The sequence below is a fragment of the Akebia trifoliata genome, chromosome 8 (genome assembly GCF_017979445.1).
Source record: "Akebia trifoliata isolate Shusen 1 chromosome 8, ASM1797944v1, whole genome shotgun sequence".
Classification (NCBI taxonomy): Eukaryota; Viridiplantae; Streptophyta; class Magnoliopsida; order Ranunculales; family Lardizabalaceae; genus Akebia; species Akebia trifoliata.
The window spans coordinates 31,128,158-31,152,241 of record NC_141382.1 but is presented as its reverse complement, the minus strand read 5'-3'; the positions used below and the strand labels follow the sequence as shown (position 1 = coordinate 31,152,241).

The 24,084-nt window shown below is 33.5% G+C and overlaps 1 protein-coding gene and 1 long non-coding RNA gene across 2 annotated transcripts; both read right to left on the bottom strand.

Moving 5' to 3' along the window:
* Positions 1–252: 252 nt before the first annotated feature.
* LOC147396512 (membrane-associated protein VIPP1, chloroplastic-like) lies at positions 253–15,829 on the bottom strand. Its single transcript, XM_086451173.1, has 11 exons — positions 15,431–15,829; positions 6,181–6,305; positions 5,978–6,088; positions 5,602–5,666; positions 5,434–5,515; positions 4,959–5,033; positions 2,488–2,558; positions 2,302–2,384; positions 1,247–1,311; positions 986–1,060; positions 253–674 (listed from the first exon to the last, which is right to left on the bottom strand). The coding sequence occupies exons 1-11, from the start codon at positions 15,558–15,560 to the stop codon at positions 555–557; spliced, it is 1,002 nt and encodes a 333-aa protein (XP_086307299.1). The 5' UTR covers positions 15,561–15,829; the 3' UTR covers positions 253–554.
* LOC147396513 (uncharacterized) lies at positions 4,197–4,952 on the bottom strand. Its single transcript, XR_015180723.1, has 2 exons — positions 4,361–4,952; positions 4,197–4,315 (listed from the first exon to the last, which is right to left on the bottom strand). It is a non-coding gene; the product is annotated as an uncharacterized LOC147396513 (long non-coding RNA).
* Positions 15,830–24,084: the final 8,255 nt, after the last annotated feature.

The following is a 24,084-nucleotide window of genomic DNA, read 5'->3' as shown; positions in this document are numbered from 1 at the left end:
CATGATGAGAAACGACAACATAAAATTCTAACATGAAACACAGTAGACCCAGTTGGAACCATTGGATATAACAACTGTTTCAACATTCAATAATCTATGGCCTCTAAGTTTCATATCTATAAATCCAACGATAACAAAAGCTCTTCAGGAATGACAAGCACATAGAATATCAACACGTTGCTAAAAAGAATCAAAAGCATACGAAAGGAAAGAGCATGAATGAAGTGTATACCATTGAACATGTATGACATATGTAGAGAGCAAGTGCATACCCTAAGGCATGATCCATTATCATTCATTTTTAAACATTCCTGTACATCAATGGGCTTGTCTACATGAGTATGAGAAACATGGACCATTGCAGCTACGTAGTGCGTGACAATATAAAATTAATCCATCCTCCATGTGCAGCTATTTAGTGTTTACCCATTTACAAATCCCAATTTATAGATCAGATTTGGCTCTTTAACTATACACATAATTTTCAGGTGCAGTAAGAGAACAATCAAATAAAGGAAGGATTCAACCTGCTCACATGGAAAACAGTGCATAATCTAGAAGTCCTTGGCCTTTCTCCTCAGTTCGTTGAGTTCCATTTCAATCTCAGTGTCTCGAAAAGGAAAGGTAGTGCTTGTGCTACTAACAGTCGCTCTACCCGGCGGAAGCTCTCCTTTCTATTAAATCCAAAGAGAAAAAGGGGGAAAATAACTCAGTCTAATAAGACAGTGTGCCCTTAATTCCTGTCTGACTTCTACATTTCCCTATATCTGAGTATTAATATAAAGTATATAATTTATATTAAACTAATAAACCATTATTAAAATGCATAATGGTCTTACTAGAACCACATCAAAATTGGCAATGGCAAGGGCTCAACCCCGTAGCTCCATCAACGGACTCTTTTCTTTCTTTTCTTTTTTTCTTTTTTTCTTTTTTTAATAATAAGAAGGCAATAATAAGAAGGCAAGAAGAGTAAGAGATATACCTTTGAGCTGCCCGACAGTTCTTTCTTCAAGTTTGCAAGATCATCATCGACTGATGAGGTCTCTAGCAATGCAAACTGCAAAGATAGAAAAAGTTTAGAATCTCTAGGACAACATGATCAACTTCTTTCTCAGGAGATCCACAAAAAAGGAACCACCAAAATAACGACATTAGTGAAGTATTCGTCATTTTAGTTTTCAACTTTGTACGACAGCATAAACAAGAAGTGGGATTTGTTGGGGAGGGGGCGAAGAAAAAATACCTTTCCTTCAAGGTCATCTGTAGTTAACTGATTAAGTGCCTCTGCTTGGGACTCCATGGTCAACACTGCCATGAAAGGAATCAAATGTTTTGTCAGCAGTTACAACTATGGATTCAGATTCAAACCAATTTAATCGAATAATGTGTGTGTGTGTGTGTGTGGGGGGGGGGGGGGGGGGGGGGGGGCATGGGTTTGAGCAACAGACATTGAGGCATATAATTTGAGAAGGATCAAGGTGGTATGGCATTAACAAAAAGATTGTAAAAAACACAAAAACATACCAACGCAGAGACTAGTTTCAAATTTTCCTAATTGGGGGGTGGAGAAGGAGGGAGGGGGGGGGGGGGGGGGAGCATTTTTATGTGCGTTTCTTTTGTTCTTTAGAACCTTCCACTCGTGTATTCCTTCTAACTGGAGCTGCAATCGGCCTTCATTTAATATTTCCAAACCATATCAATTGACTTTCTCAGTTTCTCTTAGTTTATACCCAATTATGGTTACTCCTACATTTTCTCGAACATGTCATTTCTAACTTTATCTTTCCTACTGTCTCCAATCATCCATCTCAATGTCCTCATCTTTGCCACACTCCATTTATTAACATGATGCTTCTTAACCGCCCAACATTCAGCTCCATAAAACCTAAAAAAAGACGGAATGCATCCTAATTCAACCCAACTCTTTGTACAGATGCATAGAGAGAGAGAGAGAGAGAGAGAGAGAGAGCAAATTTGGACGTGGAATTAATATTGTCCCTACAGGAATCTGTGGTACCTATAATAATGATCAACCACTGGCAAACTAGTATATTACATGGCAGGTAGTGGGGCTGATTTGAACTTTACTGGATCATTTCCATTACATTCTTGTGAAAAATTGCCAGTGTGATAAGCGGTACAGAAAAGATTTGAGCCTACTGGATTATATGATTTAAACACTACGACTTAATTGAACTCCACCCTTCTATAAAAAAAAATTGACTGCACATGAACTTTATAATAAATTAATAATTCTTTAAAAGAAAAGGTAAAGCATGGATTTAGTAAAAGTCTTACCCTTTTCCTCCATCTTCTCGAAAGCTGAAAGAGCACTACTTGTATTGACATTCCCCAACATCTCACTCACTTTAGTTGCAGTCCTGAAGCAACATCAAACTGGCCATTAAACATCAACTCAAGGGTACTTGTCGATTTGGAGATAAGGAACTCAAATACAGTTGACAAATCGGATTGAGGACAAACTTTGCAGACTGAGCGCGTGCTTTGAGAGTATCTTTCTTAGACTTTGCTTCCTGTATCTTGCTCTCCAAAAGCTATAGAAACACAGAATTCGGTGAAACTACAACTCTATCAGCTCATTAATTTAACCAAGTTAACAAAATGAGGAAACAGAAAACCAGTTTTCCATGTTCTTGAAATTTGGGTTTTTTATTAATCTTAAACATTTCGTAAAATCAATTTTATCTGTAAGAAAGAAAAAAAAAAAAACTATGTGTTACTCCCTCTCTCACCAAACCTATCCCTCTGCACCTATTTGACAATGACACAAGCATGTGCATTGGTATCCAATATGGATACGAAGAGAAGCTCTAAAAGCCTACATATATACACAAGTATTATAATGTAACAGTTTAGCCCCATTTAACTTAGACATTTTCTAAAACAGAATAAGTAATATAATATATATAAGGTAAAAGAAAACATTCCCACACATCAAAGATCTATCCAGTATAACTTAAAAAGTGAATGGAGGACAGAAAACACCATACCTCTTTCAGAAGGCATTTCTAATGAAAATCATTAAATTAAATTAAATTAAATGGTGACTCCCTTAGGTGTCAAGATGCATAACTGGATATTTTGACATGGATATACCTGTTAACATATGTCGAGCATGACAAAAACCCTAAAAAGTGTTGTGACTTTGTGGTATAGCACCACAATTAAACGAACAAGTTTAAAAATAAATGCAAGAAATATAAAGCCCAAGGAAATTGTTTGCTTCAATTTCTATCTTTTAAATATTCCATTATTCTGATGGTTATAGCTACCTTCCATTATTTCAGCTGAGTCAGTCTTGAAACATAATAAAAGTTTTTCAGTAATTAGTCCCAGCCTCCATGGATCATTGATTTAGGGGCCCAATAATCATGACCGGCATATCCTTGGGTATTTCTTCTTGAGTCGTGATAATCTGATGCCCCCTCTAACATATGCCCCCATCACAGAACCGTAGATCATTTGCCTTAGAATACCTAAGAAAAAGATTTATCATTATGCATATCATGAAGCAAATGATCTACGGTACTGTGATGGGGGCATAGGGGCGAGGGGAGCATCAGAAAATCATTACTTTCTTCATACATTGTTGTCTAAACTATGTCATATTGATATAATTGATGGTCCTCTTGTAACTATAGCAGGTACATGGACCATTAGCACCACTAGTTTTCCTTTGGAATCCAAACTACAAATTCCAAGTATATCTATTAATCCTTTTTCTTTTTCTTTTCTTTTTTTGTTCATAATATTACCCTTCTCAATCGGAGTGTGACGTTTTCCCTTCTCATTGTGTTTTTCAAGACCTGGGAATGGGAAAGACATCTAGTCATGATAATGAGAAGAGGAGGGACTCCACTTAAGAATAAAAGATCTCTTTTCAGTCTTTCATTTCCAGTGTTGACAATCATAGTACTGTGCATTTGGTGGCTCTCCTGTCTTGGTCACTTGCCGTTGTCAAGGCTACGTTTACTAGATCCTAATCAACATAAGTTTGTTGATTGTTCTATTTTGCTTTGAGATGTTTGTAAACTCTCCAAACATTATCAAACTCTTATTTAAGCGAGATAATAGATGGGATATTTATTTTGGTATTGTCTACTCTGACGTGTAGGGTCCTTCTCCCATTAATTCTCTACTAGGCTTTCGGTATGTTGTTTTTTTAAGGATGATTGTGCATAGCTAACCATGTTTTATTTAATGAAATCAACATAGGAAGTGGCCAAAAATTTTCCTATTTTTCATGAAATAGTTGAAACTCAATACAATTACACTGTTAAGGTGCTGAGATCTAATAATGTGGGGGGGGGATTCCTTTAACCCTCTTCAGCAATACCTTCAGGACTATTGTCACGACCCCAATTTCTATATTCACACCCTTTACTAAAAAGATTTCAAATACTAGAACGAGTCATGAAAATTGTATCTTGAACAAACATAAAATCCTTTTAATTGAATATAAAAATTCATTACCAGCCTTTACAATAATCATGTCATCACAGACTACTACAACTTGCTAGTTACAAGTACAATTAATGAAATAACAAAATTTCCTAATTGGTTCTGCATCAATTAAGATAGAACAAGGTTTTCTATTCCAGTCCTCTAATGTTTGTCTTTTCTACATCTGCTGACATAAAATGTCAATAAGCAATGAACAAATTTAACCTCCTAGACTTGCCTATCGTCTCTAGCTCTTTAATAAAATTACACAAGATAACAAAGATGTAATTAATTAAAAAAAATGGCATATAAAACAAAAATGATAATACAATTTCTTTTTAAGGGAATTTGTGTATATAGGGACACCAAAAGGAGAAAACCAACTCTAACAAAAACAAAAATATTACTTAGTGGAAAAGAACATGAAGAGAGTATTGAGGTGTGATGTGTCACGTGTGTGAATTAGGAAGGAAATAAATATAATCACACACCCGAGTATTAGAAACGAGATTGTCAACAACATTCTTCTGCTGATCAAGCTGAGCCTTCAAAGCATTTGCATTATCCTGTAAAACAATATAAGGAGAAAGGGTGTGATAAGTATTGGAAAATAGTAGATAGTAGTAGTCTAATTCTATTATTTCAGTGTAAGGGCATTTATGTCCATTCACCTTTTTTATTATTATAAATATCTGCCAAGCTCTTAATTAGAGACTTGACAATTCTACAATTCTTCTATAAGAATAAAGAAACAACATCATCATGTACCCAATATCTTTTCTTTTCCTTTTCTTTTGTTGTTTTATGTTCTCAACTGAGTAGCTGAGAAGAGGTCTCAACTAGCGTAAGTGGAAGAAGATTTCAAGAAATCCAAACAGGCCACAATGGAGTGAAATTTTTAGGACCACGTGATGGCATGTAGTGATAAAAATATATAACCAAATATATGCTTGAAAGAACACCTACAGCATAAGATTTACGCCTCTTAAGAGCTTCACGAGCAAGATCCTCTTCCCCCTTCCCAAGAGCAATTTGAGCCCTACGATACCTGTACTCAACAAAGCTCAAAGGTAACATTCACACACAAGACAAAATTCCTAGGTATTCTCAATAACACTTCATGTCAAATATTACCAATCTTCGGAAGCTTGTTGTGCAGCTTTGTATTTGTTTTCCAACCGCTTCTGAGATGCCAGCACCTTAAGAAAAAAAATGACAAATTTTGTATAACTAGAAAAGTATTAGAAAGAGAAAGCTACAACCAAAATAAATACCCAGGGCACAGGGAAGGATTTCAAATAATTTGACTATGTAATTGGGAGTTTATTGCCCCCCTTCCCTCCATCGTACCTTCATCAGACTACATTAGCAAATTCTCATATCCAATTTTCTTATTTATCAGGAAAGAAAAAGTAGAAAATGGAAAGGACCCAAAGTACAAAGAAGAAGAAAGAAATACATAAGAGGGAAAAAAACAAAACTCAAGACAATGCGTGACTACAAGACTTACCTGCGCTGTGGCCTGACGCATTTTTGTCAAGTCATCATTCATTTCAAGCACAGTTTGTTCTAAGATCTTTTCAGGATCTTCAAAGGAGCTTATGATTGAATTTGCATATGACTACACTTAAGACATCAAAAAAAAAGACACGTCATTGGTGTAAGAATAGTGAATAAAATAAAATTCATGTGTAATACATAAAAAAAATTCACCTTGACAACTCTTGTAAACCGATCAAAAAGGTTCATCCGGGCACCAAGAGCTCCCCCACCATATCCATTACATCTGGATCTATTGGAATAGGCCACCCGCAACCTTAAAACTTTTAGAGTTCCCACTGCAAGAAAATATTTATTAGGTACATACAATTTAACAAATAAGTTAGAGTGGACACTTTACGAGTTTGAGAATAAGCATCAATACAGAAAGGTCATGTGACTTGTGATTGAGTTTGACCAAAAGAAGTCATCTTATGTAAAATACCATTATTAAGGTACTGTCCAAATTTCGTACAGGAAGCCCTCTCCAATTACCATTATTTCCCTAAATGGATAAAAAGAAGTTTCTTTCCTAAAATGAGGACAAAACCATCACTACTACCAAGTTGACATCAAACTGTATGCATGTCCTCAACATCCAAGCTCACGGTCAAAGCTGAACTAGTAGAAGTTGTGTAACTTTGGTGTATAGATGGGCTGTATTCCAGGGCTCAATGCAGTTTGGGGATACTAATCATCATAGAGACAAGGCTCCCAGTCATGGTGGTAGACTCCAAGTACCCAACGAGTATAGTCTTCTTTATTCTACGGCTAGGTTGGAGAGTGGCAGTAAGCTAGCAATTAAGCATCATAATAAATCCATCTTTGTTTCACGAGTTTGATGTAAAATAGAAAAAACAATGAAGGGAAAGAAGAAGAGAGAAGAGAAGATGGGGGAAATAGGATTTGAGTTATTTCATAGATCCCTAATCTCTTTTACCCCTAACAACACTCCCCTGCAAGTTAGTGCATAGATATCTATCATGCTCAATTTGTTGATGGTATTAAAAATTTTGCTGAGAACATCTGTTAGTTGGTCTTCACTCTGCACATACGGAGGACAAATTTCCTTCGAAAGCTAACTTTTCTCGAATAAAATGGTGATCAACCTCAATGTGTTTTGTCCAGTCACGTTGAATTAGATTGTGATCGACACCAATTGCAATATTATTTTCACGACATAAATTCTCAAGTACTTCCATAGAAAAATCATGCTCACTACATAAAATTCTCAACCATAGCAGCTTGCAAGCACTACACATGCCATAGCTGTATACTAGGTCTTTGTACTAGATCCAGCAACAACTATTTGTGTAATGCCATGAAATATTCATTATGAATCTCATGGAATAAATTTAATAAAATTGACTGATATTGATCAAAGTTGTGATATGAGAGGTTTTGAGTCAATTAGGCCTAGTCAGTAGGATTAGAACAGCCAAGAAACATAGTTTAGAGTGAGCCGATTTAAAGGTTGAAGTTAGTGGACCCAAAAGATATTTTAAGAGAAAATATATAAAGACTCAATTCATTTTCATTTTCTTTTAAACCCATCGTCCCAGAGAAGCTGAATCTAAAACCTGTTTCTCCCTTGAACTTTGATTTAGGTTTGATCTTGTTAGAAAGTGAATCAAAAGTCGGACCGATTGAAGAAAAGATATATTATCTAATCCTTTAACCTGAATTAAAAAGGTTGAGTTTTGAGCCAAACTTTGAAGTCCAACCTTGATCAAAATTCAAGTATATTCAAGCTCAGAAGCTAAGAATCAAATCCAAAGAGGTACGAAACTTCCAATTTATTAATTGTAGAAGTAGATTCTCTTTAAAAATGTTGTTGTTTCAATGTAAATGAATTATTTCAAAACTCATATTCAATGTATGTATTTTGACAAAATTCATGCATGTTAGATAAGAATTTTGGTATATCGGTGTTGTATTTATGTTATACGAGGTTTTGGTTGATGGTACCAACAACATTCAGCGAAGTCATTTGCTTGGCCCTAATGACTCTCCTCCATAGGTTGTCATGCTCAATATTGAAGCTCCATAACCATTTTCACAGTAGCATAAGGTTCATCTTACTAAATATCCTGATTCCAAGGCCTCTCTTATTTTTTGGACGGCATACAAGCTTCCAATAACCAAGTGAAGTTTGTAATTCTGATCCTCATCTTTCTAGAGGAAATCTTTGACCATCTTTTTCAAATGCAATTCAACACTTTCAGAAAAAAGAAGTAGAACGGAATGCTGGACAACATGGTCTTTATCAAAGTCATTTTACCCTCTTTAGAGAGATATCTAACATTCCACGACTCAGTTTTTTCCCCCACAGGCTCAGTAATCAAATCCCAAATACTTGAAGGCCTATAATTTCATCAAGCTAAAATCTCAATGAAAGCACACCATTTCGTTAACCCTTTTTTTTCAATTTGATGGGGTTCAAATTGACTTGTGTTCATATGTGGGATGGATGTTCAAAAGCCAAACTCACAACAAGTTAGATTACGATCACTTGATTTGATTGGATATGAATTCTAATAGAAAATACAGAGAAAATGAGGTTAATAACACACTCCTGGATTTTTTAATAGTACAATCAATGAATGTGATCTCCATTTCACCTCAATGCCTTCTTTTAAGTTCTTCTCAAAAAAAAAAAAAAACACCAAACAACTGAAAAGCTCCCATATTATTGTATTGATGTTGCTTCATTGATTGAACTGATGTGACCTCATCAATTGAATTGAATGGCACTGAAGCAATTGGTTGCTATTGGTTGAATGGCACCGAAGCAATTGGTTGCTCATAGTCAATTGAGTTGATTTCTTTCATCACAAATCTATCTTCTCAAATTCATATTTTTAGCTTCAAAGAATTTCCTCGTCATCTTGACTAAAGTTCTGTCTTCCCATACAGTAATCCTCAGACCAATTTTCACCGATAACAGTATAAAATGAGGAAACCTCGCAAGACAAAAACCCTGCAAGGATATAAAGTTTTGAGATTGAAACAACTTCAAAGCTTACTTTTCCAAAGTTGGTGGGCAGACTCAACACCGCATAAATAAATAAAAACACAAGAAGACCATTTAACAGTAGACTTTTGAAAATCCCAATTGATATGATCATAGACCTTTTATAAGTCTATTTTGCTCAATTTCAGGCCTTCCAGCCCACCTCAAATCAATGATATTTTTTTTCTTTTTTTCAATCAAAACTCCATCTAAAATCAGGCGATCTTTGCTTAATGTCCCCTTGCTCTTGCCCAATAATTTAAGAAATTGCCAACTTTAAGTCTTGAATAAATAAGCTTTGATATGATTTTATAGGGAAAGCAAATAAGACTAATAGGTCTAAAATCCATCAACTCCTCGGTCTCGATTTATTTTTGGAATTAGGGCGATAAATGTAGTGTTTGAACCATACTCGAGGAAGCACCAATAATAAAAATTCTTAATAGCCAGCATCAGATCTTCCTAAATAATCTTCCAACAAGACTTATAGAAGGCCACAGGGCTTTCTTGCCACCTATTCCCACAATCACTTAATACACTTCATCCTCACCAACTCAAGCTAGGCTTTCAAATCTACGTATATCAACTCAATGGAAATATTGTAAATATATAGTCAATTGATTTGATCCTTCAAATATGGCTCCTTATAAAAATACATGATAGCACCCCAAATCTTATCATCCACTTCCAACAACACCCTATTGAATTTGACCTTAGTAATAGGGTTATTCATTTTGTGATTATTCATCATCCTCTAGAAAATTTTCGTGTTACTATCACCTTCACTTAGCCATCTCACTCTAGATTTCTTCCCCCAACCCATCTCTTCCATTGCTTTGATATTCTTTGAAACTCAACCCTCATATTAAAATAGGACACCCAACCTTCTGAAGATAGCATGTCTCTTCTTTCTCTCAATCAGACCACCCAATTCCATCAACCAATGATTTCTTGCTTTCCTCAATTATACCGAAAGACTTCTTCTTCCAAGACTTGAGGTTCACCTATAGCCCTTTAAACTTGCTCCTAAGCCTAGCACCTGAAAATTAGATCATAGAACACAGGGTGCTGAAGCCACAAATCTTAACTAAAATGATTTGAATCTTAGGTATGAACCACTTTGGTACCTTGAAAATTTTACAGTTCATGTAAGGTTCACGACTTGAAATCTTTTGGGTAATTTTTAGATATCCGTTCAATTTTAGCATATATTTGAGTTACCAGCCTCACCTTCCCAAAAGTGAAAATGATGACACATCCCTTGACCTTGATTTTTGTGAGAGACTAAACAAAAAAACGTAAAGGTTTGTTGAATTTTTCAAACTAATCAAAATGCCTTTATCTTCAACCTCTTGTCAAAATCCTTGACTTTTCCCCCCAAAATCTCTTCCTCAAGCTCTTCTCATACCCTACATGTTGAGGCAAGTCCGAGTGTTGAATTGGCAAATGAAATGTACCACTCACTTTGAGTTGTACACAAAAATTACAATCCTACATTTTGTGCTAAAAGTAATTCAATCCAAACAAGAAGATAAGGTTATTAACGTCATCATGTGAGAGAGTATTTAACTTTTAAGATATCACACTCAGTATCATGTTTCCTTTACAAATGATCCACTTTCCTTCACTATTTTCCAATTTTTCTATTTATAGCCCAAAACAAATTCTTATAAACTGTTACAAACAACCTTTCTCAAACCGGCGAATCTCACGCTAGTTCTGCTGATTTCCATTTCTTCAAATTCTTATAAGTTGTTACAAACAACCTTCCTCAAACCAGAGAATGTCACGTTAGTTCTGTTGATTTCTATTTCCTCTTAGTTTCATCTTGATGTTCTCTATTAAAACATGTCATCATCCACAATCAAATCCATAGAATATCTACAACTTTCTCACCCTTTTTTTACTGCTCCTTACATGGCTCCTTAACTACGTAACAACCTATATGCTATTAATGTTCTATTTCTTCTCATAGCCCAAGTTATGACCCACATTTCCCGTCCATGTGATTCTTATTGTCTCCCAGCCCATTGTAGTCGCTTCCCTCCCCATTGCATTGGTGACATTGTTTGCAACTTTCTTAGGGACCCAAATTGTTTTGAGAGCATTGTTAGATCTAGGAAATTTGAGAAGTTAAGGGAAAAGGTTTGTCGAGGGAAAAATCAAGGATTTTTTACAAGAGGTCCAAGAAGAGGGCATTTCAGCCTTTTTGAAAATTTAAATAGGTCCTTAATGTTTTTTCTTTAGTCTCTCACAAAACAACAAGATCAAGGACGTACTATGTCATCCACGCATGCATGTTCCTTATGCATTGAAAATTAATCATTGTGATGTATTCGAAGCAGTTTAGCATGTTTATACAAGCACATACATACTATCTTGTCCATATCCTGATTACTACGATAAATCAAGTTTTTTTATGAAGGAAGGACACTAAAAAAGGCCAAAATCTTTTGAAAATTTATTTCATTAATCCTAACAAAGGGATTTCTTTCTAATTACCCCTAACTTTTCCATTTAATGCCCCTCACTCCCTTCCAATTGTTGAGATCAACGATCCAAATTGTGTCTAAATCAACAAATCAAATGTTTGAGATCAGCCTTTGATCCAATAGTTGAGATCGACCTTTTACAACCATCTATATGAACGATTATAAATCATCAACCTCTACGTTTAAACATGACTCATTGAGATCAAATATTCAAATTATCGAGTCAATGATTTGAATGGATCATCTCAACAATTTGAGTTTGATGGTTTATAGGAGTTATGTATATACAAATTATCAAGATCAATGATTTAAAGATTTTAGTTTGATGTTTATAGTGGATATAAACACCCACCACAAACTAAGGGGATATTTCAGAATAACACAATTCTTTTTTTCATTTTTGTTTATAACGTTTTATTAAAAGAAAGAAACAACAAGGAGATCAAGGTCAAGGGTAATGACAAACAAATACAAAAGAAATCCACAATATGGGCCCACCTCAACACAAAAACCTCAAAGAATGACCCCTTCCAATCAATGACTGATTTTAACGAAGTGAACATTAGGGCCTTAACATTAAGAATGGCGGATTGAATGACCTACTTCCCTTCGAAGACTCTCTTATTCCTCTCTTAACAAAGGCCCCAAGAAATCAGTAATGGAATGAGCCTCCAAATCATTAATATCTGGGTGAGAAGCATTTGCACGCCAACTTTGATTAGTCTAAAATCAACCACTACAAAGTCCAACAATTCCAAAATTGGCTAAACAATGGGATGGATTCCAAACCAACCTAGCCATGTTACAATGAATCAAAGGAGGTTAATAGTACCTTCATGGGCTATGTGCATGGAACAATGATAGGCAAGAAACGTATCGAAAATGAGCCATCATGATCCCCTAACCAAAATTGATGAAAATTTGTAAATTGCTAAGATGAACCACCGAACAATAATGATATCTATCTAAATCTCTTAAAGCCAAAATCCCATGAAATTATCCTGTCCGTTCCAAATCATGAAATGCCATACCAAATGGCCTTTCGTGTTCAAAACAAAACAAGGCAAAGAAAGTAGAGGGATACCACCACACCTCCTATCCTACCAAAGTCTAACGTCATCACCTCTTACAAATATCTCAAGTTTTATGACTTGAATAAAAAAAAAATGGCAAATTCCAGATAAAATCCAATTCTATTTTTATGAAAGATTTATAAATCCACATCAAAAGCAATATTTGAATAAGATGTATAAATCCATACCAAATGCAATATTTGAATACAATTTATTTAAAAATAAGAATAATTTCATGGATATGGAAAATCATTTAACTTGGTGATGAATTGAAGATAATGAATGTTCATTCATATATTTCTCAACTAGAAAAGAAAAACTTCAAGAATATTACAATATTAACATTAGAATCCACTTTGACAATTTTAGAATCAAATTTGATTTGACAACTTCACCTATGATCCTGCACAACAAGACCGAGCAAAACAAACTGTTACCAACCATGCAAAACATGACCACCACACACTCATCCATCTGGATTCACAAAAGATCATCCTCTAATCTGTCTATTAGACTGGAGGTTTCTCTAAATCTCCTAGACCTCACTGGTCTTACCATTGGGGATCCTGTAATTGGTAACAATCCTTCAACATTTCCAACAGATTATGCCAAAGATGTGCTAACAAACTTTCTTTAAACCTCCAACAACTCAAGATCACCAAAGTATGAGTCTTCATTTCCTAGTGTTGCTATCTACTCTCTTGTATCCTCTCATGGAACCAGTGTGGTACTTACCAAAGATTATCTAATGCTTAGGTTTGAAAAAAAAAGAAACAGTTTTCTTGATGATCAAAAATCCCAAACAAAAAAAAAAAAAAGGGAAATTTAGTCTTACCCCCCTATAAAATTGGCGAAATTAGTGATACCCCCCCTCCCCTCTGGAAAATGCAAGATGAGGTCTGCCCCCCTTAACTTTCATTGACTCAGTCAAACCATTAATAAATACATCAGTCTCTTCACAAAGATGGTAAAATATCCAACATACCCTCATGTGTTAAAATTATGAAAATGTCCTTCGATTTAAAGATGTTTGATCTAATCACTCTAATCAAGATAGTCATGAGAGTCATAATTGTTCTCAACCCTATTTCTCATCGATTTAAACCTAAATATTGTTGTTTTGAAGCAAAATCTCATCATTTTCAACTCATTTTCATCATTTGCAACTAAATTTCATACTTTTCAACCTAATTTAATCATGTTTATCCCAATCTCATCGTTTCCATCACAACCTAAAGGCATTCTTTGACCAATGCTCAGAATCTTCACATGGAAAACATTGAAATAAAATAAAAAAATAAAAAATCAAGAGAAAAAGATGAAACAATGAAAAAAAATGAATTTAATAATACTCCCTCCTATAAATATGAATATTAGTTCTACCCCCCACCCCCCGCCCAATACAGAACGAAAACAGTTTTTTGGCTTATTTTTTTCACAAAAACTTGAGTTTTGAAGTCAAAATAGTCATGAAAGCTCACTAGAGAATCCAAACTTCCACCCATTGCACGAAATATGGAATCTTTAACTCGATTTAACCCAAAATCGAAATCAAAGCTTTAATGGTAGGTTTTCAAAACAATGGCTCTAACGAATAGAAGTTAGGGTTTAGCCTCTCAATCGAATGGTCTAAATGCATTCAATCTAATGGTGTAAATCATATTAGAATATAAAGATTTGTCGAGTAAGTGAAGGACATTTTGGTAATTTAAACGCTATAAGGTAATTTTGGTATTCAAACTTTAGACCGTCAATTAAACAAACGTTGATAATGGTTTGACCAAGTCCACGCAAGTCAAGGGGGGCAGACCTCATCTTGCATTTAGCGAGGGGGGTATCACTAATTTTTCCAATTTTATAAGGGGGTAAGAATAAATTTCCCCCAAAAAAAAAGTATTTTCTCTCTCCTTTTGAATGCCTATTTATAACTTTTTTCCTATAAAACGTAATTGGGAAGTTTCCTTACATCGTCACTCTCCCACAATCTCAAGGATCCAGAACTATCCATTTTCGGGATTTCCACCATCAATTAAGCTTTAGACTAACATCTTTCCCCTTAGTTTGCACCATCCAAACGAGTGCTTCATATGAATGACCCATCAAGTATAACTAATGGATCCATCTAGAACACTTACATGTTCTATATAGAACTATATCCCATCCATACCCTTCTATTTAACTTTATCATGTAAAGGTTGAGCTCATACCATGGTTTTAAATCTCGTCCGAGACCGAGACGACTAGTCCAATTCGTCTCGGTATCGTCCACCAATGAGACGGATTGACAAATCGTCACAAACTTAATGTGTTTCTCAAAATTCAGTCCATCATGTCATAGTTAACGAGAGTACGAGACGACTTGAATAAATCGGATGACCCGTCCAAGATGACTTGGTCTCGTTCATGGATGAGACGTCAAAACAAGTTTTAAAACCATATCTCATACATTCACCCCCCCCCCCCCCCCCTTTCAGTACGAATCTCATGGCAACATGTGTTTAATCAAGATTAGATTGAATATTTTTACCTATATGGTAATCATAGTCCATATAAAGGATTCAAGCAATCACCATAACATGAGCATCCAATTTCTTAATTCAGCACCTAATGTTGTAAATTGATGATAAACTAAATAAATTTTCAAGCTATCGCCAAACAAGAACTCATAAACCATAGCCCATATAAAGGATGGAGCACCCAATAAACAAACACCAATTACTAAATTCAGTACCTAATACCACGAAATTGCACGGATGACACTTACCATAATTCTTCAAACTTTACTAAAAAGAAACCCATAAAGACCCAACGTGAGAGAGAGACTGAGATTAACAAGAGAAGCTTACCTCCGCCATTAAAAAACGATGTTGTGAGGGGTTTTCTCACGAAAACAAGCCGATTAGAGTAGGTTTGTAACGAAGTAGATGGTGAAGATGCCAAACTAAACCCAGTAATGGGAGAGGCTCTCATCGCCATTTTCAGAGTAAACCCACCACCTCTGCTGCAATTGCAGGAAAAAAAAAAAAAAAGTACAATCTAAGAACCCCTAATGAGACTGAGAGAGATGATCAGATTTCAGAGATATTCTTCTATGTGAATCGAAACAGGTAATTTGTTTGGACTTTTGAGAATAATTTGAACCCAAAAGAGAAAACAAAAAGGAAATAATTCGGAAGGATTTTGCTCTGTATCATGAAACATGAGCTTCGGATTTTTGCCACCCACACAATCCATCAAGAAGCAGGGTATTCTCGTAATTTCACTGCAGATTTCATGGGTTCAAGTTCCACTCTCGGTTGGGACGTATCGTCTCGTTCATGAAGACACCGAGCATAAGATAAATCGTTTAACTCGGTTTAGAATATTTATACAAATAATTGTAAATTTTTTCATGAATAAAAGAAGATTAGAAGATGCTTAGTTATCATAATTTTATTTATATCATAAAAACTATTTTAATTGAATAATACATTTCTTTAGTTTAACTCAATTGTCCAACGAACAATGTGCAAGATATTACATAGGCAAGTCAAGTCAAATTAACATTAGTCATCAAGAGTCGTGATACTTTGATATTCTTTTTTTGTATGTTCTTTTCACAGAATCGTAAATATTTTATTTTGGGATACACAATTATAAAACTTTACAATTTTACACAATTTTATGAAAAAAGCATTAAAAAAAAAGTGTCAGATTATCATTAATTGCCAATATATTACCTAACCTAATTGGTTGTCGGGTTCTGGTGACGGACAAATCAATAAAGTTATTAGGTTCAAGTAAATGATATAAAACTAGCACACTCACCAAAATTAAGCGATGAAAAGCATTAGGGTGGTTAAGAATGAACCAAATCAAAGAGGGTTGGGATTCGGTGCATTAAGATAATTGAGTCTCCATTATAATCTACAACCAAGATATTGTAAGGGGATAATTTCTCTTGTCACACCCTCAATTCTAATTAAAGTCCACAAGATGATCCATGATTCATGATCCAATCCTCATCCAAATACTTGAAAAATGACAAAATATGAAAAACACTTGGTTCATAAAATCCAATTCATTTGATGGGTTTTTACCCTATTTGACATAAGTCCTAGTAGAATGACCAATACTTAGACACTACTTCTAAATAATACATGACAGATGTTAGAGATGTGTGGAAAGTATTAGGATAATTTATAGAAGGAAAAATATACATAGTAGATATTGTAACCATTCGTCTCTCTGTCACCCTATGGTCTGCGATGCCATGGTGTGAAACATTGACCAAGAACTAGAGGTAATATAGGCAACCTAAACCTGGAAACCTTAATCCCATGCCGTCTTGAAGACATTTGACGTCGAATTTCAGCCACGGCACCCATGGCAGTCTCATTGATCCCCTTCACCGACCTCTTCAACTTCTCCTTGAAACCTCCACGTGTATCCGATAACTGATAGCTACGAAAAAATGCTTGTCTAACATGGTAATCACGTCCACTGCCATGTCTATAGTAATTTTCGAGGGCACTAATTGATTCTTGTGGTCTATTTTCTTGCCCGAGAGGGCTTGGAATTGAGTCATGTTGATCAATCATCGGTGGAACTTGAAAATTTTGCATGGCAGAGAAATAAGAAGAAAATGGATCACTACATATAACTGAGAACATAAGATGTATGTAAGGAGGGGTATTTATATATATTTTTAAAATAAAGTAGTTTTGTGTTGATTTCAATTAAGAAATGATTAGTGGTTGAACCACATAGAAAAATATATTTAGTGCATGGTTGGTGACTTCTGTTACACCCAAGCTTTATCCACCTTAGGTGTTAGATTTGATGAATGACTTTTAACTATGCCAACCAAAGAAACAATACCATATGAGAAAATTTTGCTCACCATACTCCATACCATTGGGTCGGGTTTCAATTGGATCATGTTCTATTTAGATCCAGGTCATGATCTATATATCTATCTATTTAGATCAAATCCTAGGATGGATTGGATTGGATATGATAACTTTTCTTCACATAAAATTAAGTCAATTCGATGTTTCACATAATCAATTACAGGACGTCGCATATATTGAAGGCATCCCTAATGTGGATGTTTTTGTACATAAGGGATGCCTTCAACACGCATAGCGCCTTGTAATTGGATGTGTAAAACATTGGATTTAACTTTTATGCGAACTAAGATTTATCATCATCTTCAAAATCTTATTCTAAAAAAATTGGGATCAAACTACTCGAAGAAATTCCTTGCTTCATCTTAATCTACCACATATATATATATATATATTACACTAGATTGTCAATCCCAAACTTGGGCAAGTGTTTGCATCTTGCCATCTCAAACCACAATTTAAAAAATTGTCTAGATTGAGATTTCAAACTGATTCTATTTTGATAATAAGTTTCAATAAAAATTAACTTATGCACAACCAGTTAATGTATTGATAAACACTCATATGTCAACATCATGACACCTACATAATAAGATATTATACATCAAATATATTTTAATTAATAATATGGCAGTTATATGAATGAAGTGTCTAGCTTCAATCATGGCAGATAATTTCAAATAAAATGAACTACAACCCTAAGTTAATCACTTAGTTATATTACAATTTTATTTGAAGACATTATGGTATCTCATACCTCATCAATCATCTCTTGGTTAACAAAATTTGGTCATGTATCATAATGTGATGAAAAAATAAAGTGAATGATCGATAAACTTTAAACAAACACAAATTTCTCTTATTTAATAAACTAATATAAAAATATCTTTTTTAGCAATATTTCTAACAAAGCCTAGACCGAGGTTTTCAAATTCTACAATATTAGTGGAAAAATCATCAAATATGTATATATGTATTATAATAATCTTTATAGAAATTGAAATTTTGATGAATTAAGATTGTTAATTTAAGAATTGAAAATCAAATATTCTTGCAATTCCTTCAAAACAAGTTGAAATTGTTCCTACTTACTTTTAGATTATTTCCAGTGTTGTGTCCTACTTTACTTTCTGTGTTGTTGATCAACAAGTACAAAAAGTAATTCATAAACCTCCCTTTTGGAGTCCCCAAATTCCAGCACGAATACCTATGATTTCATGTCAAAATTCGAGACATTAAAAACTCTACTCAAATGTGATATTAACATAAATACGATTATATAGTGATAAAAATAATAATATAGTAGTGAAATAAATTATATATATAACTAAAAAATATCAGACTGATGAAACAACTTCAATTTTTACTTATGTTTCACTTACAATATTTCAAATACATCATTAACAAAATGGAACAAATAACTAAATCTAAAAATATCCTTAAGTAAACGGGGGCTGCTACTCGTCAGAAATGAACTCCAAGTACTAACTCGAAATTTGCTCCTTAAGATTAACTCTAAAATCTATCAAAACTAAAAGGGTGAATGATAAGGTGAGTAACATGAGAGTTAACCAACATAAAATAAATATCTCAAACTAATAGTCATTTAAATATGGGAAAAATCATTCTAAAGTATTTTGAAAAGATATGCAAGTTTTTTTTTTTTTTTTTTGTAAATAATAACAAAATGGTTAAATCACACTATACTTAAATAACTACAAATCATGTCATAATATCAAATTTATGAATTAGACAATAATTAAAAAGTAATAACATTTGTATCATTTATCAATTTACCAGTTATTTTTTCAAAATAACAAATAAAATATCAAGCTTCAAAATCTTATGAAACATTTTAAAATAAAATATAAGTCAATTTAAAAAATAAATAATTCTTTTCATCAACCTATAAAATATTCAACTTTAAAACATCGTTCTTCAACTTTTAACAAAATAATTCTTAATCATAAAATAAATACGTTAGAAATATAACTACAATCACTATTTTAAATAATTAACCAGATAAAATTTCAGGTTTTTATAAATTAAAATAAAACAGGTTCAATAATTAAGCACAAACAATGGTAATGTGTCTGTTAAGAACCACGACTGGTTGCCTCTTAGACATAATTTGAATACGTTCTAAACTTTACTAATGTGGAACTTCATCATTAATTCCTGATTTTGTGATTGATTGCTGCACTTACCACACTTGGGTGACCATTTATCTAACCAAAGTTTGTCGTTGACTGTAATCATAAAGTACAGGTCCTTTCACAAAGTGTCAATACGTTCGATTACTACTAAATAGTTAATGATCATTGACTCGTCATCTTCATCTAAGCCTATCAGGAGAACATATGATTCCCTAAGATATCTCTACGTTTTTCACAATCACCATTGCATCACATAGTTCATCGATAAAGATAGAGAGGAAACTCTTGAATCTCAGTTATGATATTAATTCCTATGCCCTATACTACATAAGAATTTAATATCGCAACCATTCATCCTAGGATAGTATGTCACTGTAGACATGATATGATAGACTATCATTTCTAATTTTCATAAATTCTTTAACGGATCCCAAAATAACTACGTATATATATTCTTTTATTTTAAAAATAAAAAAGAAAATAAAACAAACAAGTGTGTGGAATGAACATTTAGGTACCTACCATGCAACCCCAAAATAACTACGTATATATATTCTTTTATTTTAAAAATAAAAAAGACAATAAAACAAACAAGTGTGTGGAATGAACATTTAGGTACCTACCATGCAACGGCCCAACCCGTAAAAAAATAAAATAATACATATCGCCTCGCGATGATAGAATTGTAAATAAGCAATCAATTCATCGCTTCGCGATAACAAAAAATAAATTTAATGCCTAGATATTCACTTGCCATCACACGCAAACAATGAGAGTCTATATTCTCGTCCAAAGGACATCACATATACCGTGCGATCCCTCAAGTTTAAATAATTCACAAGTTTGTTTTTCGAAAACTTTGATCTTTTAAATCAAAATTCAAAAAAAACCTTGAACAATTTAAAAATAAAGTTTTAAATAATTTTAATGTTGTAAATCCTTTTATAATGATATTTAGAAGAAAATAAATAACTTTGATCAAAATTCAAAAATATTTTTATGTAAAAAAATTATCAACTTTTTGGCAGCAGAAAGGTTTCTATCGGTGGCACCGATTGTTTTGTTCGGTGTCACTGTCAGAACTCTCTACAATTTTGCAATTTTTTTTATACCTTTGCAATTTTGATTTCAACACTCGATTTTTCTTCAATCAAAAAACTCAAAAAGAATACGAGAAAGATAAAAACTCTTCGTGGAGCAACGAATAATACATCGAATCGATTATGCTAATCATATATTTCGAAAAATAGGTTATTTTTACCTATTTTACATATAAAAAATATATTTAGATTTTTGATAAAAATCTAGATGCAAAGAAAATTACGACTATTAAAAATATTCAAAATAAAACTACAAAGGTTCCGTGTTGTATGTAGTCAAAATTTCTAACTTCTTATATCTCTTCAAAGGTTGTGATGATTTGATCGTTTTTCTCTTTTATGACAACGTCCAACCTAGGTCTTCAACTAATTCGAGCTTTGGTTGGACGTTGTCATAAAAGAGAAAAACGATCAAATCATCACAACCTTCGAAGAGATATAAGAAGTTAGAAATTTTGACTACATACAACACGGAACCTTTGTAGTTTTATTTTGAATATTTTTAATAGTCGTAATTTTCTTTGCATCTAGATTTTTATCAAAAATCTAAATATATTTTTTATATGTAAAATAGGTAAAAATAACCTATTTTTCGAAATCTATGATTAGCATAATCGATTCGATGTATTATTCGTTGCTCCACGAAGAGTTTTTATCTTTCTCGTATTCTTTTTGAGTTTTTTGATTGAAGAAAAATCGAGTGTTGAAATCAAAATTGCAAAGGTATAAAAAAATTTGCAGAATTGTAGAGAGTTCTGACAGTGACACCGAACAAAACAATCGGTGCCACCGATAGAAACCTTTCTGCTGCCAAAAAGTTGATAATTTTTTACATAAAAATATTTTTGAATTTGTTCGGTGTCACTGTCAGAACTCTCTATAATTCTGCAATTTTTTTTTATACCTTTGCAATTTTGATTTCAACACTCGATTTTTCTTCAATCAAAAAACTCAAAAAGAATACGAGAAAGATAAAAACTCTTCGTGGAGCAACGAATAATACATCGAATCGATTATGCTAATCATAGATTTCGAAAAATAGGTTATTTTTACCTATTTTACATATAAAAAATATATTTAGATTTTTGATAAAAATCTAGATGCAAAGAAAATTACGACTATTAAAAATATTCAAAATAAAACTACAAAGGTTCCGTGTTGTATGTAGTCAAAATTTCTAACTTCTTATATCTCTTCGAAGGTTGTGATGATTTGATCGTTTTTCTTTTTTATGACAACGTCCAACCAAAGCTCGAATTAGTTGAAGACCTAGGTTGAAGATGGAGGAACTACGATTTCTCTAGGATTTTTTTTTAGAAGAAGAGAATGTGGGAAATAGATGAATAATTTTAAAAAACTTTGTGGTTCCTAATATTTATAGTGTTAAAAGGACGTAATGGTCATTATCTGATTTGTTTTATTTTAATCAAAATTTTATATCCAAGACTTCGATTTTCGCATTCTTATAGTTTATTTCGGTGCAAATCTAATAGTGTATTTGATTTCGAAAAATTCCACTTTCAAATTTTTTTTCCTATTTTGTATATTTTCTCGAGATACATGTTTAAAATCTAAGGTTTTACATTCCTACTAGTTAATGTCGATCTCCAACTATTAACTCAACTTTTTTACAAAAATTTTAGGCTTCCTAAGGTTCACTAACCCTAGGATCGGTCTCTCCATTGGGTTATATAGTAAGGAGTCATGATTTTGTGACTCCCCCTCGGACACATGCACCCATACGCCCCATGACGTGGCATGGGTTAGAATCATAGATTTTTCCCTCAGGATAGCAACGGTACATCCTCATAAATATATGTAGTTGTGTATCCCATGAAAAAATATCTATGATTCTAGTACATGCTATGTCAGGAGGTGTGTGTCAAAGGGAGCATTAGAAAATCATTATTCTCTGGTAAAACTCTAATAAAAGCTGTTTTAAGTATAACACAAGCAATCATATACCTCAGTGATCAAACTCATTGAATAACGAAATAGGGTTACGGTGTTTACAATCATAATTAGTCAATAATGTGTCATTCAATAAGAACCGAAAAGAATCTCAATCTTTATTTATTATTTTCTCCATATCCAAAATGAACAGACTATACAAGGAAACTGGTCTTTTTAGGGTATTTTTTCCATACTCACTTGGGCCATCTGGACTACCATGTTGGCCCTAATGAAACGTCATTTTTACAGAGTTCAGGTTTTAAAAACAAAATCATGATCTTAACCTTCAAAATAGATACATTTGGATGCCACATAGGCGCATAGATAGGTGGTCATCAGGGCATTTATCCAATACTCACTTGGCCATCTGAACTACCATGTTGGCCCAAATGAAAACTCATTACTATAGAGTTCAGGGTCTATCCGACTAGATTAGGTTTTAAAAAAAATTGTATGGTCTAAGACTTTGAAAATATTTGATTTAAAATAGATACATTTGGGTGCAACATAGGGGTATCAATAGGAGGGCATTCCATAAATGAAAAATAGGTTACATAAAAAATAGAAAGGAAGAAAAAATTAGGGTGATTTAGAGACACCTCCCTTGACCTAGGTTTCACCTGATATACTACCGTAAAATGACATAAAGAAAATAAAAAATATATGTTTTTATAATAATAAAAAATTATTTAATTTCCTCAGGATAATGTGGGTGCAAATTGCAAAATACATCCTTGGCTACTGAAGTGACCACGGCTATTGAAATAGTTTAGGAGAGGTTTTGAGGACCCAAGTAGACATGTTCTTTGACTGAAATTAACCATGATTGACTCAGATGCATTTGAATTGATATTGATTATACATTTTAAGATAGAATAAACACATACGCATGTTTCAAATTATTATAAATGGAATAAGATAATTCCAAATGCTCGAAGACCTATTTATGAAGTCCCTAACAAGTCTGAAAGTACATAGAAATACAACCCCATGACAAACCTAATGGGAATGTAAATCAACAAAACATGGGAAGACTCTAATTAGTGGAGTTACCTTATTTTGATCTCGAAGTTAGGATTATGGATTCCACAAGATTTGATTATTTAGCTTTTCTTAAGGGATTTGGTTTATCTATTTAAGTGGAAGGATTGGAATTTGCAAAGGGAGAGGAAAAGACATGTAGCACCATTTTAGACATCCCAATTGCACGAATCCACCTTGAAAAGAGCCTTCAAAAGTATGTTTCAAATCGAATTGCCAACAAAAGGGCCAAAGAGGCTAATTGCTCAAAATCCACCATTTCATTCAAAGGGGGAGGCAAAGACATGTGACATTGTTTTTCGTAATTGTTGGATTTGCTACATACTCTTAAATAAATCTCTCGTATTCTCTCTTTCTCTCT